Source organism: Ischnura elegans, chromosome X (genome assembly GCF_921293095.1).
Source record: "Ischnura elegans chromosome X, ioIscEleg1.1, whole genome shotgun sequence".
Taxonomy (NCBI): domain Eukaryota; kingdom Metazoa; phylum Arthropoda; class Insecta; order Odonata; family Coenagrionidae; genus Ischnura; species Ischnura elegans.
In genome coordinates, this window is record NC_060259.1 from 71,793,801 (window position 1) to 71,805,966 (window position 12,166).

Below are 12,166 nucleotides of genomic sequence, written 5' to 3' on the forward strand. Positions count from 1 at the left end.
AAAGGATATTGAATTCATTACAAGTATAAAGTACATCTAAAAAGGTAATTGGTTTGTAGTGGATTATATAGGAAACTCGCAAGGCCTTCCTTCTCTGCGGCAGTAAATTCGTTAATCTACAAAATGACCCTGATTGTAAGTTATCCGCTATTTAAAAAGCGCTTCCTTTTCCATTTAATATCTCTTTGGCGTCAGAAATAAAGTCATGAGTGTCGGCCCACAGGCTGGAATAATTAGATACTTCACCCATGGATCTATTCTACACCCTAGGACCGTCCGGAGGGGCTGATGGCATAAACACTAGGATACCTGCAGCCAAATGGAATTGAGTAACGTATTTACTCGGGTACTCATGCAACTTTTTTCCCGAAACACCGCTGCATAAAGGAAGTGGTCGGCATGCTGAAATCCTCTGGATTTTCTCTCTCTTAAAGTGAACAATTGTAATACCTACTCATTCAGAAATGGCAAGAGATTGAGATATTTTTCCACTGGAATGTAGGACCAAAACATTAGTTTCCTGTTAAACATTCACTACTGCTGGAAGAGGGCAAGATATTCCTTGGTATCGGGTCGATTTATTTGATCGGTATAAGAGAATTATTCGCGTGCTTTTCTTACTTCTCATTAGCTTTTTGAAGGTGTGTATAACACTGAGATGTGCATTCGGTACGTTTTAGCGATCCTTGTCTGAATCCAGGAACTTTTTTATGGGTGGCACGTAGTGTTTCAGGACTGTAGACAACAAGTCCACTGATCTTCTGCAGCGTATTTACTTAAAAGTAATAGACATATGTGCCTTCTTCATAGCATCTGAAATCATTATGAGCATTACATCCGAATTATGTGTATTAGTAAAATTGGCCTTGCGAGAATATGCCGCCTTATCGGTAGTTCGCATGATAGTATTTTTTCTCGCTATTAAGTTTTCATTTCATTTCGATTGCCTTAATTTTTCATCCCATAAGATTTAATGAGGGGGTGCGGTGTAAATTCTGAAAATTTATCTTGCTTTTCCTTGCGTCGATTCATCCTCACGCATACATATAAATCAATGAAGTCAATATATGCTTGTTTTACATCTAATGGAAAAACTGTTCGAGTATGAGACAAAATATCGACGTGGAATTTTTTTAACGATCTTTAAATTATTTTAGCAATGAAATTGAATAGAAATATATTCCTAATCAAGTGTAAGCCGTGCATTTGGGAAATACCTATATACCTTTACCTTTGGGTGTATTACCTATAAGAAATCTGTTAAATGCCATTACGACATTATATCAGGGAATAATTTTCTGAGTCCTCTGATATTCTCTTGTCTTGATTATGGCTGTAATGAGTACATGCATTGTCCATGGATTTGAGAATTGCTTCATTTTCGACCGGCTTAATCTTACTGGCGACCTGATAATTTATACTGTTTGACCTAATCGATCGGAGATTTATTTTATGATACATAGACCACCTTTTTCAAAATGTCTCTGGAAAGATTATTTTTCTGGCTATTGAATACATTATATTGGCTTCTGCCTTCATTGAATTTGTGAAAAAGTTTTAAATGTTAAAAATGGCTGTGTGACATCGATAAAAATCGCCGAGCATTTTAAATAAATCATTCTTAATTCGTTTGATGCAAGAGTTTGTGTGGATGAATGAAAACATGGAGTCGATTTTAATATCATTTCATATGATACTTGTTACCAACTGTAATTCATGCAGTACCTCGTATATGCTTGTGGACCTAAGAACACTTACGTTGAATCGTATATGGATCAGGCATGAAAGAATATTTTCCATTATTTTAATACCGTGTATGCTCATCGTTATTTGCGATAGTGCTTCATTAAATAAATAATCTTGTAAAGATTTGAATATAATTTCAGGAAAATGAAAATAATCAGTCCTTTTGATTTAAGAATAAAAAATCGGATCCAAATTTTGGGGCATTGAAGTTTCACGAGAATCCTGGGAAGTGAATAAAGAGGATTTTCTGGTTTTTGTGCAAATAAAAAATTCACCTTTCTGATACTGATGACGAAAGTAGTAACCTATTAAAATAACTAATACTTGATAAATCTCAAGATTTAATTTTTTTAGATCCCGTAAACGGGGATATTGATCAGAGGTTTAATTTTGGCCTGGTTTGAGGTGCTCGAAGGTGGAATGAGGCTCTATATACCCCACTTGAAGGGGTCCATGTTGTTAGTTTGACGCTGTTTGACGCTAATGTAAGAATTGTCATTCCTGTGGGTCTCCAGTTGTAAAATACCAATCAAGCAGGCGACCAGAGAATCAGTGAAGGGGAAAGAAAGAGAAATTGTGACTATGAGCGTGAAAAAGGTTAGTGTACAGCAACTACTTTTTTACTGAGATCGACAGATGGAAAGTTATCTTTAGAGGTCGAATCACCGCAAACGTATTACAAAGGCTTTCGAGTGTCGTAACTGATTCTACGTAAACCCAAGGGCATTTACCATTCAAATCTTTTACTGAGTTTTGCTCTTTACACAAACATATCTTCATTTAATTGCTTCTCCTAAATACCAAAGCGTGCCAGACATCTTTATGAATACTTTGTTGAAGTCCTTCCAATTTTATTCTTAGTAAAATCAGCTTTCTTTGTGCGTGAAATTTCTTAATTTCAATCCCCAGAACTTAAAATTTTAGAGTGCTTGTAAAAAATTAGTTATTTTTGCACGACATCCAGTTGAGTAAGTTCTCCATTCTCCCCTGGTCTCGAAGGGTAATATTCTTTTCTGATAAAATTTTCGACTAGGGCAAAGGTAACTTATAACTCGCTGTGCTGGCGTGATTTGCCTTCTTCGTTCGGGCATCATGGTGACCAAGCCAAGTTGGTTGCATTATATAAGGATACGGCCTTTTCGCCGGAAACATCTGTGAAACTTAGTCATCAACGCTCCAGGCAAGGTGCGCCATGATTTTCACAATACTTTGAGCCCATGCAGAGACCTGCGGCACAAATACGGTCGTAGTGCTGGCTTGCCTACCTTTCCCTGGCATTTTAACCGTAGCAGATTTTGCAATCCGTGTCTATTTGTTACCGCATTGACGTCTAACGCAGGCACGCCTTTAGCGCGACGTAGCTGTCTTATCCAGTGGCGCAGCGAGGGGGGGTTTTGGGAGATAAAATCCCCCCCCAGAGCATAAAATTTTTTTAAGTTCAATCTATTTTACTTAATTAGATAGATATTACTAATACGATAGCGTAAGTATTAATAAAATATCCCTCAGAAAGCCGTAAAACTAACAATTTTGAACCATTTATCTCATAATTCCGCAATATACTAATATCGCACCTACCGCTTATCCTGGTGGGTATACCATACCCCCACACCACCCCAGGTATTAGTTGCACCTAAACCCCCCCCCCCAGCCTTAATTCCTGGCTGCGCCCCTGGTCTTCTCAGATGTTTGTTCACGGTTGGGTGCGAAGAAAGGCGTATTACATGCACGTGATGAAAACGTGATATTAAATTGTCTTTATGCTAAAATAAAAGCTTTAATCAAGAATCGATCCAGACTTTCATTAGAAAAGCACAGACCCAGGGTCAATCGTTGAGCGTCATTTTCAAGGTTGAGGGTTGACCGTTGAAACTTGGATCCCTCTGTCGTACAGTGAAGTGTTGATCACTACTCGATAAGTGTTTTTCTTCTCATCATCAAGTCATCAATCCTAAAACTGTTTTGAAGCAGCTCTCCACTCAGTTCTTCTATCAGCTAATCTTGTATCACTTACAAAATTATTCTGCTTAACATCCTTGAATACCTGCTCTATGCATCTCATTCAGAGATGGTAGTAACTGAGTAAAAGTAACTCAATTACCGGTAACGATTACATTTCAGGAATTTTTACTTGTAATTTTTACATCGGAACAAGTAACTAGTACCTGACATTGAAATTGTAATTGGTACTTGTAACTGATTAAATTAAGAAAAAGCAATAGTCACTAGGGCCCATTTAAATTTTTTAGTACTCCTATTATATCCAAAGCCATGTGAGGCCTACCTCTGCCGCTCTTCCCTTCTAACTATCCGCCAACGGTTATTTTAATTTGACCATCGTGTTTTATGATGTGGCCGATTAAATTATCCCGTCTTCTACCCAAAGACTACTCTCAAAAGACTACTCTTCACTCTACTTAACTTCCCTTTACTCACACGATCTATCCATTTGATCTTCATAATTTTTCTGTTACGCTACATTCTGATAGCTTCAAACCTTGATTTCTCCGCCTGCTTATCTTTTACTGTCATGGCAAAAAATGTCCGCTGAATAAAAACTGAATTTAAATTTGTTTTAATTTTGAGTCTGTCATATTATGTAAATTTTTAGTGACAATGACGGTGTCCGGGGTTGAGATGGAAGACGCTGGTGGCGGCGGGCCGATGGATGCGGTAGCGGCGCCCCCCGCACCCGCCATCACCGGGCTGGCGAGTGCGGCAGCGGCGCCCCCCGCACCCGCCATCTCCGGGCTGGCGAGTCGTCTGGCAGCCCTGCGGCGGGAGATGCGGCGCGAAGGCATCGCCGCATACGTCATCCGCTCCTCCGACGATCACCAGGTGATTCTACAAACAGTTCGAGACGCTGATAAGCCTCTCTCTAAAAACATTTTGTTGTGTAGGTGATATTTTGAATGGTACCTTCCATGTATAGTGTAGTCAGGGAACTAGGAGTTTTGCCGGGGGGCAAAGACCAGTTTCCCGTCCCCCCTCCCCTGAACGCCACAAACTCCCACCTACCCCACAACTAAAGTATAATACATCCGTAAGCTATATTTATGAGATACGGAAGTTGAAATTACTCTCTCCACTTAAGCTGTTTTATTAATATAGCCTGCATCGCAGCGGCGCACATATCCTCGCCCCAAGGTCACCCTACTCAGCGACAGTGGTAACCAGGCTGACATCACACGGGCTTTTCCCAGCATTCATACTTAGCCGTCGCGTTTTCGCGCGCTTGAAAATGTTCACTTTTCATTTCATCGCGAAAAATAGACATCGTCATTTAAAAATGTAAAAGTGTGGAATGCGTGGTCCAGGATTAAGAACCTTTCGATTTAGGCAATAAAAAAGTAATAGGAAACCACCCTATTATCCCATGCGAAAAAAATGAAAATGTTTTGGACCGATATCAGGGTCTCAGTCGCGAAATTTTTACGCCGTCGGAGCCCTAATTTTTCAATATTCGCGGATGTTTGCAGTAAATGGCTTGCTCTCAGAATTTGCTACCAATTCGCGCGCATTGTGAAATATACATTTCATTAAATAAACTTGAAATGTCTTTGACATAATGCCGAAGGTTATTGTACTTGATCGTTGATAACTACTGAAATTTTCGCGTTTAAAATGGCTTTGTCTACAATGGTATTTGGTTCCTATACCCGCCTGATTTTTTTTCAAAATCTTAAACTTAAGGGCTCTGGCTGCAATGGTTAATATTTTCCGATGTGAAAATATCGCATCTGAGACCCTGGGATTTCAGTCTACAACTTCGGAAGTTTGGCTCCTGGAGAAAGTTTCATTTTTCGGCCTAGCCTACTCTTCCACTTCCTTTTATCTCTGGGCCATAAGCAGGCCCGGAACTAGGACGGGGTAGAGCGGGTAGAGGCACTTTCCCTGACAGAAGATTTCAGGGGACGGAAATTTTTGAAAAGCTTATTTAAAAAGTTATATAAATTTTCTTATTGCATTTTTAACGATAATTATTAATTTATAAATTGTTAAACGATGGTATTAATAAAACCTCTTAATTGCTTAAATACGGTGTGTAATTTCAAGTACCGCATCTCAAAAAAATAGCTTAAGGATGTATTTTATGTTAGTTATGGAGAGGGAGGTAGCGAGGGGACCTGCAGGGGGGTCTTTGACCCCCTGACCAAACTTTTAGTTCCGGCCCTGGTCATAAGATCTTCAAACAAATCCCGTGGAGAACTTTTCGCGGAGCGTTGATTCTTGTATTCCTGGGCGCAAGTTGATTTGACAGCTTGAATATTTCTACCTCGCTTGGAGATGTGATTGTTCCTTGTTGATTTATAGCCTAATCTGTTCATTTTCCATTATTTTATCAATATTCGTTATTATTATCCTATAATTATTTATTATTTTATAAATATTCTATAATTATTTTTTAGTTTCCCACGCCAACACAGTGCTTTCATTTGACTCGAAATCGCAGTATACGTTTCGTAGCCGCCAAATGATGGAGAGGAATATTTATGGTGGACGAAGGCTCCGTGTCGCATGAAATGTTGCGTTTATGAGTGCTAAGGAGATAAGTCCGATAGGTAAAAGATATGTCATTTTTGTCTTGTTGTGGGCTTTAATAGAAAAATGCCATCCCCCAAAATCAGTCAACTTGAACATCCACGCAAGATCAGTGCTACTTTTTCCATTGATCGCAATCGACGTGACTTTCGTTTCATGGGGAGACTGGCAGTTATTAATGAAAAAGCTCTTTTTTGTCATTGCGGTCAATTATCATTTAATTCTAAAACTGCTACAATTATGGCAGTATTGTATTCCTAATGTGTTTCTCGGAAAAATTCACATAATAAGAAATACATTAGAAATTATCCGTATTAGCTTAACGATATGAGCTATTTTTATAAATTTATTAGCGACCTAAATTAGTTTTTCAAAAACTATTTGGTTGAATTACCTTTGAATTTCGTTAACCTGCTAAATTAAAATATTATGGCTGTGAGGAAGTGGCGCAACTATCAGAGGGTGCGGTAACGCGGGTTGGTCCTAAAGTAATTTAATTTCAGGTGGACTTTTCCTTGGACTATTTCGATTTGTGAACCAGTGCTCGAAATAAGAGGAGTGTTGATGTTTATTGACGTATCGAAACACGCGCGAGTGCTGTCAGCTTACGCAAGTCAACTCTTATCGAATGGCATGCGGGCGCTTCGGGGTTGATGGGTAGACGTGGTTGAGGGCAATGTATGCTGGCTCCCGGATGGGTTCCTCTGCCCTGTGAGCACAAGGCGATTCGAAACCTTGGGGTCATTTGCTTTCCTTTCCCAGCACCAAGGATACCGCTTTACTTCCCGTGGAAGCTTTATTTATCCTGCCGCTAAGGGCGCATTGTTTTCTTCAAAAATGTCCACCCCGCGACTATGAATGCATAGAGATCTCGTCATTCCCAATATTTGAAATAGAGTATTTTCAATCGCGAGAAATAGGATTAACGACTTATGACTTCGATAGATGATATATTCGTGAATATAAATTTCGGTGAACTGCACTAATTTAAGCTGATTCCTCTGCGAAATTCGGATCACTCTGCCGTCAGCGACGTGCGTGGCGACTTTGGTAAAATCCATTTGAAGGCGCGGTGGGCGACAACCCTGGGTGATTTAAGGCCGTTGTAGGTGGGGGAGAGTTCATTCATTTCCTCTGCGCCTCGTTGTTATGCAACACATGCTAGCGATGATTTTTCCATGATCATATATGCCTAAACCGGTGACTTTTAGACGATCATAAATTATTTTTAACCCATTGCATAAGAAGTCAGGCAGCCCGTATGCCAGTGGTCTTCTGTATGGAAAATTGTGCTGGTAGCGTGTAACTCGACATTATCTACAGAAAATCATAGGGTTTCTCTTCCTCATAGGGGAATCTTTTCTTTCTGTGGAAACAGCAAAGCATGGTTTTGCAAGTAGTGGGCCCTGCCGCCCCAATGACGGTGTGGATGTTACCCTATCCCCTCCCTTACATCCCTATATCCTGTCCCTGGTGGCGTCGTCGGGCTCTCATCTCACTGGTGCCTCCCATCCTTTTTTCCCTTCCGCTGTCCTTTGTCTTCTGAGGTGTGCGAGTTAAAAGCAAAGACTTACAGACCCTGCCCTCGAGACTGTAACCTTGTGAACCCACCCATGGTCCTCACTTCACCTGTCACTCGACGTTTGGGAAAATTTTTTGTTAAACTAATGAATAATAAATTTCATTGGAAATCAACCTTATAGATTACTATCTTTTCAATTTTTTCCAGAAATTACAGAGGTCCTGACCCCGTTTTCTCTACTTTAATATTTTCGCCCAGCACACTACCCTTAAAAGTATTGCCATCATGCGGTCTTGTTCATCCCTGTCCAAATAGGGGAATAACCCTTGATGCATTAGCTCAAATTGAGTTGTGAGCGGTAAAATGCGTGGGTGGAAATTGGAATTTCATAGTACTGAGGCACCTGTGGTTGTTCTTTCAAGAAGACATCACCCTTTTTGGCTGGTCTTATTTTGCTTTTTTTGATGACTCCTCACTTAATTATAACTTATTATTTATAGGCTATTTATGTGTTAAAATTTTAGGTATTACATTGAAATTTTCAGAGCAAATAGAACTTTTTTTCAAGACTTGCCTATTTCTCAAGTATGAAAAATGTGGATTTGAGAAAGTTCATGTTCATATGATTACTTTATTTTATGTAATTCTCAGGTTAAAAAAAGCTTTTGGAGCCTCTGATACGCTTGAATATTTTTATGTGAATGAGTAGCAGTCATTTCCCAATGTAAGTGAATTCCAATTGCTTCACCTATGTAAAAATTAATGTAATTTTGTACTCTTGTATACTCTTTTATTTCGATCGCTATTTTTCACTTTTAGTTTTCCATAATGGTCAACCAGTGTACAAATGTACTTAATGTGGGAGTGCTAGCTCCATTTATGGACCTTGAAACTGTGGATGGGAAATTGCAGATCCCAGAGAAATTTTTACCAAGTGAGGAATTTTCAGAGGTCTTTTTCATTGCAGAGTGAATACTTGCCTGATCACGATAAGAGGAGGCAGTTCATAAGTGGATTTGCTGGAAGCAGTGGTGATGCAGTTATCACATTGAAGAAGGCTGCCTTGTGGACAGACAGCCGCTACTACTTGCAAGCACAAAGACAGTTGGGGGTGAGCTGGGCTCTAATGAAAACAGGAGAAACTGAGGTGAGTACATGCTAGTGTGTAATTTATAGAATCTCTTTGCTCTGAGCCCTGTCTCTATAGAATCTCGTTACTCTGCGCCCTGTCTCCTTGTCATCTTTCCTCAACTTATCCTCTCAGAATTACTTTCTGTAAATCAAGGATGGGTCGGTTCTACTTTTTTTAGGTTGTGGGTTGGTTCTTGGCTTCAGCTCTCAGTTCCCATTCTTAATTTGACACTCATATAGGTCAATTATTGATAGGAGAACAAGTATTTTTGTCTTATTAGTTTGCTTATCTTGGATATTTTAATAGCATCTTTGAGAAAGTTTCCTTTTCCATTTCCTGAAAACATTGTTGGGTAATCAAAGCCATTATGGAGAGCATTTGCAGAGCCAGTCCTGAGAAGCTGTCACTGGAATGATTCCTTTAAAATAAATAAAGAGAGTTAAAAATTCTTGTGCCGCATTTAGCTTGTCTGAAACCTTGATTTTTTACTCTTAGAACAGCCGGTAATTACAAAGATAACTAAGGAGGGTGTTTCAGAGTCACCCGTTCTGAGTGGATTGGGAGACTTGACACGGATTCTACGTCACTTACTATCGGCAAGACAACCGGTGCATTTCAGGCTGCTTCCTATCAACTCAAGGAAGGCTTTGCGATAGGATAGAAGTCGATCAGGCTAGAGGTGTTGGAAAGTCATTCCGGTTGCGCAGGGTTATCTGTTATGATGATTTTTTTTATTATTTGGCTCTAATTAAATAATACCGCTTTATTTCATGAGTGCTGATATATGTGGATGTTCTGCTAGAGTAATAAAGGTGTAAGTGAATTTACTTCTCATTTATATTAGGCAATAAATGCACAGGCTGTATCACTTTTGGCACAAGGTTGTTTGCATTTTATTTGGATGAGTAATTTGGTAAAAAGAAAGTGAAACAAGTTGGAATGTATGGCGTAATGACTTACAAATATGTAGCTAGCATAATGTATTGGAACTGGGTCCTTGGGTTTGGAAGTGTAACAATTTGTCTAGTTTGATATGATTGTGTGCTTGACTTGACATCATAGTTACATCAAAATTAGATGTGGTTATGTACTTAATTTGGTTGATCCCACAGTATACAACCTAAATATTCGTTTTAATATGAAATATTAGTTTAAGCATACCGGGAATAGCCACGGTGAAAACTATATGGAGTCACCCTCGCACCATTTTGTCAGGTACATATATTGCTCAAATTACCACATATTCAGAAAGCACATCAGTAGCTCAACTGACTAAAGAACTTGACCGAATGCCCAAAGTGTCGAGTTTGAATCCCGCTCAAGGGTAATAATTTTTTCTCTGTGGAATTTTCGCACAATGGAATATTATTTTAAAAATATATTGAAGGGTGCAACAATAGTTAGTGTGTGTCATTTTAGTGCCTAATAAAATGGTGTTATATAAATAACCGAGTACAAATGTGCAAAACAGATAACAATCTAACCACATCATTTCCCGTTATTTTAACCGACAAAAGTCGAGCCACTGATAATAATCAATGCCATTCAACCTAATTTAATCACTGTATTTCCTTCCAGGGTACTTCTACTTTTACAAAAAATTTTTCAGATGCTTACAGCATATCATGAAGGCCAGGTTAATATTCACATTGAAATGAGATAAGCAATGACAATATGACAGTTTGGATAAACCATTGAGTAAATAATGCTGAGTATCTTTTGTTGCAAAAAAAGCATGGGTTTCGAGACCACCTGTATCATAATTCTTATGATACTCGACCTTAACATGTTGCATATGAATGGCGAGAATTCTTGTAATTTTTTCCCCGAGCGTTCTGGGTGAAATATGAAGATTCTCGTCATTTAGGTGTGTCAGCTTAAACAACTTTAAAGCATACTATAGGTATTTGGTTGTAAATTTTCAGCTGTTGTCTGTTATGTACTTATTATGAATGGACGTATCTTGAAGTTGATTAGTTAAAGTTATATACTTTAAATATTAGCTTTTTAACGATGTTTAAACCAAAGGTAATTCGCCAAAATTGTTGCATTAAAACATTTTAATTTTTAAATGAGGCATGGCATTAAAATATTGTGGAGGCTTCCGCGGTGAGTTGATTGGTGATTGTTTTTCGGGTTTATTCCGCGTTGACTCATATTTTGCGGACGACAGTTTCGGGCGCGTTCCAGCTCCTGTCTTTGAAGACGGACCCAAATATGAGTCAACGCGAAATAAACCCGAAAAACAATCACCGAGGCATGGAATTATTTCTGATGAAAGGTTTGCTCAGGGATGGAGGTTGAAAAAACCGTGAGAGCAAAGGGTGGTTAAAAGGAATTTAAATACCCCGGCATGCAACGTGCTAACAGTCAACTGTGCTCTCACGAGAATGAACGAACAAACTCGTTTAAAAAAACCTTCATTCCTGTAATTTGCACAAAGCGACAGGAGATTAAAAACAACTACACACGGAAAACTCTACCCCACAATAAGGTCAATTATGTGACAATGTATCGATTAGCACTTATGAAACCCTTATATACCGTTCGCCTCCTTTATGTAGTGTCAAACCAGGTGGGAGGTTGTTTTTGCTGCTCACTTGTTTCTTGAAAATTGTGATGTTTTATCGTTTCCTGTTTGGGATGACTATTGACGTCATATCAAAAGTGAAATGCTTTCTGATAGTACATAAGTGTGAAATGTACAGAAGACAAGCGTAGGATAGGTGCCCGATCGACTTGGACTGAATCGGTTTCCGATCCCGCCAATCTGATGAGACTCTGAAACACCCTCCAGAACACCAAGAAGCGACCTCATATGGTCTCAAAAGTGATATGTGCCGTGGTGAATTGTATTTCTTTGTCTCTATTGTTTACCTTTTTTAAATTTGCTATTCTCAAATGAGGAAACCCGATATTTATAGCACATTTAATCTTTATATCCTTCCTTTGACCCATTTAAAGGTCAGTCTCGGCATAAGAACCCTGGAGTTTCTTCTGAAATTTCTTTGATCTGTGATCATACATATTCTTCCTCTGTGTAATAATATCATGTGAAATCGTTAGGAAGGTATTGCATATGCCATTTTATGAAATGTGGAGTGTGAGAATTGATATTTATGAAAGGATATTTATCTGCTTTTTATTTTACATCAGAAGAGAAGGACAATCTGAGGTTTTCATGAATAAATTATCGTCCAGATGCTGTCACTCATTGTAGAAAA

At 38.9% G+C, this 12,166-nt stretch overlaps 1 protein-coding gene across 3 annotated transcripts in view; it reads left to right on the forward strand.

Annotated features, from left to right (window-relative positions):
* Positions 1-12,166, forward strand: part of LOC124171020 (xaa-Pro aminopeptidase ApepP-like) — an 83,061-nt gene that overhangs the window by 48,430 nt on the left and 22,465 nt on the right. For 2 of the 3 annotated variants that reach the window (XM_046550155.1, XM_046550153.1), the window contains exons 2-3: positions 4,358-4,584; positions 8,778-8,957. In XM_046550155.1, coding sequence (XP_046406111.1) covers positions 4,363-4,584; positions 8,778-8,957 — 402 coding nt within the window. In that variant the 5' untranslated portion in view covers positions 4,358-4,362. Of the gene's footprint in view, positions 1-4,357; positions 4,585-8,777; positions 8,958-12,166 lie in introns of those variants that run through there. The other variant, XM_046550154.1, reaches the window with a different exon arrangement.